Source organism: Marmota marmota, unplaced genomic scaffold, assembly GCF_001458135.2.
Source record: "Marmota marmota marmota unplaced genomic scaffold, marMar, whole genome shotgun sequence".
NCBI lineage: Eukaryota > Metazoa > Chordata > Mammalia > Rodentia > Sciuridae > Marmota > Marmota marmota.
The window spans coordinates 4,490,572-4,494,554 of NW_025999863.1; the positions used below are offsets into that span (position 1 = coordinate 4,490,572).

At 42.1% G+C, this 3,983-nt stretch overlaps 1 protein-coding gene across 1 annotated transcript; it reads right to left on the reverse strand.

Moving 5' to 3' along the window:
- Positions 1-3,175: 3,175 nt before the first annotated feature.
- On the reverse strand, positions 3,176-3,970 carry LOC125619003 (vomeronasal type-2 receptor 116-like; the record flags this gene model as incomplete). Its single annotated transcript, XM_048811032.1, has 1 exon — positions 3,176-3,970. A coding segment is annotated over one exon (795 nt), but the record flags the coding sequence as incomplete, so codon positions are not given.
- Between the last annotated feature and the right edge of the window lie 13 nt (positions 3,971-3,983).

The following is a 3,983-nucleotide window of genomic DNA, read 5'->3' on the forward strand; positions in this document are numbered from 1 at the left end:
TATGAAAAGCTCAAGGAAAATGAGAAAAACAGATGTTGAGTGGTTCCAAGCACTGAAATAAGTTGCTACAGGAAAAAATAACAAAGGAAAAAGAATTCAAAAACAAAAAAAATAATAGAAGATAATTTTTCATGCCTGGAGCTCTTCTTAGTTTGCTGTTGTTTAATTTCTCATTTCATTTTTTCTCTTTTGTTTTTGTTTTTTTGGCTCTTTGTTAAAAGTATATTGTACATATTTATATGGTTGAGTGTGATAACTCAATGTATATGTACAATCAGAATAATCAGCTTTTGCATCTCCTCAGACATTCCTATGCCTTTGTGTTGGGAACCTTTAATCACCCCTTTTCTTGTTCTTTGTGAATATGCCACAGTGTTCTCACTGTAGTCACCTGCTGGTCTGAGGAACACTTTTTCCGACTTTGCCTATCTAGCTGGATTTTGGTACTCATCACCTACCGTCCTCTTCCCCTTCTTCCCACTATTGGGAGAACTCTAGTGACCCCCATTTCACTCTCTACTTCTAAGAAATCAACATTTTTAGCTCCCACCTGTGAATGTCTGATGTTCGCCTTTCTGTTCCTGGCTAATTTCACTGAATAAAATGTCCCCAGCGCCATCCATGGTACCACAAATGACTCACTTTTATTCTTTTTTTTTTTTTGGATAAATAATGTTCTTCTGTGTGTATATACCACATTTTCTTATCCATTTGTCTGTCCCCGGATCCCTTGCTTGATTCTATATCTTGACTGTGGTGGACAGTTTCCAATCAACATTGGAGTACAGGTGTCTCTTTGACACTCTGGTGTCATGTCCTTTGACCTCTGTGTATCATCTTTTGAGAAATGTCTCTGCAGGTCATTTACCCATTTTAGTCAGATGATTAGAGTGTTGGCTGTTCTGTTTTTTATTCCTGTGGATCTCTGATGTTAGTTCTTTGTCAGACAACACTTGGTAAATGCTTTCTTCCCTTCTGCAGGTTGCCTCTTCTCTCTGCTAATTGCTTCCTTTGATGTGCAGATGCCTGTTAGTTTGATATTATCCCACTTGTCTGGTTTTACATTTGCATTTTGCATGCAGTTGTCATGTGCAACATCACCCTTGATATTCACATACAATTCCCGTCCAGTTGAAGCCCGGGCACACACTCTTAGGTTGGCATTAAAGCCTCTTCCACACCTGGCCCCGGGTGAGCGTCTCTCCTTTCACATGAACCTTATGCCTTAACGAGAACTGCATTGCCTATTCCTGATTCTTAACCTGGGACTTGCAGAATCATCCTTTTTTTCTAATATCTCACCTCTAAGTACCCTACTTTGTATAAATATAACTGAGTTTTTACCCAGACTTTTTCCTCATATAATCACAAAACACTATCGCACATAAAAACTCAGTAATTCCGTAATACCATCACATAGTCATTTCTTATACTAATTTTAACAAATTTCTTATATTTCCTCACTTAGTTTTGCTTGTGTTAGGACCCAAATACAGTGAACATATTGCATTGGAGTGACATTTCTGAGTTTTTTGTCATTCTGTAGGTTTTCTCTTTCTATTATTGTTTTTCATTTTAATAATTATTTGGAAGAAGTCTGATGGTTGATGTTGAGCTTCATGAAAAGATTTTTGATTACTTTATGCAATTTTAGTTATTTGAATTTTTCTTCTTTCCAACTGAGATGTAATGACTGTATATATTGTGGGGTATAGTAATAATTCCATTCGTGTGCACGATGGGTAATGGCCAACTCAGAGTACTTAGCATTGCTACCTTCTCATCATTTCCTCATATTTGGAGCATTTGCGCTCCTCCTGTCCATTTCTCCATAAAATAAGTAGTAGGTGGGTTGTCAGCTGTCGTCACTGGAGAATCTCCCTTGACAATCTCCCTTGACGCACCCTCCTGGGATCGCCTCCCTCTGCACTAACAGTGTCCCTTCCACATGCTCATGTCCTCTTCATTTCCCTTCCTCCACTTCCTCATATGACTGAAAACATGTGACACTTGTGCTTCTGAGTCTGGTTTATTTCATTTAACATGATCATTTCCTATTTCTATTTTAAAGTTTATTTTTTTCTACTAAAACATGTTGTTTTCTCTTTCTCTTTTATTTGCTTCCAGTGCTAAGGATCCAACATATGTTTACTGGGCAGGTGTTCTGCCTCTGAGCTGCAGTCTCAGCTCTAGGAGTATGAAATCCAGTTCGAGCCACAACCCAAGCCTGCAGAAGCCCAGGCAGACACTTCTGCTTAAAGAAGAGAGGGACAGATGCCACTGACATCTCTAGCAGGAGAACATCCCACCTCGTGAAATGAGCCAGACCCAGAAAGGCAGGGTCGAATGTTTTCTTTACGTGCAGAAGCTAGGTCAACCTAAGGGGAAGAGGAGTTGGGAGAGTCCCATGAAAAGAGAAGAGAGGTCAGTGGAGCAGAGCAAGGGGATGGGGAGGGCTGGTGGAGCGAAATGGACCACATGGTGCTATGTACATACACGAATACGCCACAGAGTTCCACCTTTATGTGTATCTATAAAGCACTAATTAGAAAAATCTATAGATATAAAGCAAGAAGACCAGGAGAATAGAGGAAGGGAAATGGGGAGACAGGAGGGAAAGGAAAGAGGAGGTACTGGGGACTGAAATGAAGCAAATTATATTCCTTCCATGTATGAGTATGTCCAAATGAGCCCCAACATAGGTGTGACTCTAGTGCATGAATAAAAACATAAAGAAGTGAGAAAAAGAAGCTTTGGATAATGTATTCTATAGGTGTAAAAGAAAAATGCACTCAGAAAAAATAGTGAATACTTTACAGAACTTACATTGATACACACACATACACACACACAGGACAGCAGAAAATCAGCATTAAATATTACACATTTTATCTAAACATTAATCTTACAGTTGACAAATAAATAAACTAAATACATCAAATAATTCTAAGTAAACCTATTCAGGAATAGCCACTACATTGAGATAATATTCTGTTTGGGAACCTAAACGGCTGCTTGTGGTTACTTTTATGCAACACTCTTTTTGAAAAGGAGACAGATCTTGTTGATGAAAAAATTAAGTGGCTCTACTTACTGTATAAGATCAGAAATGCAAAGTCAGGTTGGTTTTGCTGTGCTTTCCCAGAACTGTTAAAATGTAACAGAGACATGTGAGCTAACTTTCAGAATGCCTATTTCCCATTGAACTTCTGTCCTTCAAACCTTTCAGAGAGTTCTTGTCAGGTCTTATGAGAATTATGTAGCACTTGGGGGCAAAGATGCAGCCCAGGAGCCCTGCGCTGGAGGCCAAGATGGAGAAGACCTCCACGGCCACCATGACCTTGCCCTTGGTGCTGTGGTACACAGGGAGGAAGGTGAGCCAGACACTGCAGAACACCAGCATGCTGAAGGTCAGGACCTTGGCTTCATTGAAGGTATCAGGCAGGTTCCTGGCCAGGAAGGCCACCGTGAAGGTCCCCAGGGCCAGGGAGCCCAGGTATCCCAGGGCACAGTAGAAGGCAATGACTGAGCCCATGTTGCACGTGATGATGATGCAGCCATGGTCAGAGTGTGTGTCTGTGTCCACAAAGGGAGGAGAGGTCCCCAGCCAGACTCCACAGAGAGTCAGCTGGATGAGGGAGCAGCTGGGAATGATGAAGTTAGGTGCCCCTGACACCAGCCACCGCCTCATCCTTCTCCCTGGGGCAGTGACCTTGAAGGCCAGAATCACAGTGACAGTTTTGGCCAGGACCGTGGAAACGGCCACAGTGAACACCAGTCCAAATGTGGCCTCCTGCAGGATGCAGGTGGCTGTGCTGGAACGGCCAATGAAGAGCAGAGAGCAGAGAAAACAGAAGGTGAGGGAGATGAGCAGGATGTAGCTGAGAGCCCTGTTGTTGGCCTTGACTATGGGGGTGTCTCTGTGCTTCACAAAGACCCCAAGGACAGCAGCTGTGAGTGCAGAGAAGCAGAGAGCCGTGCAG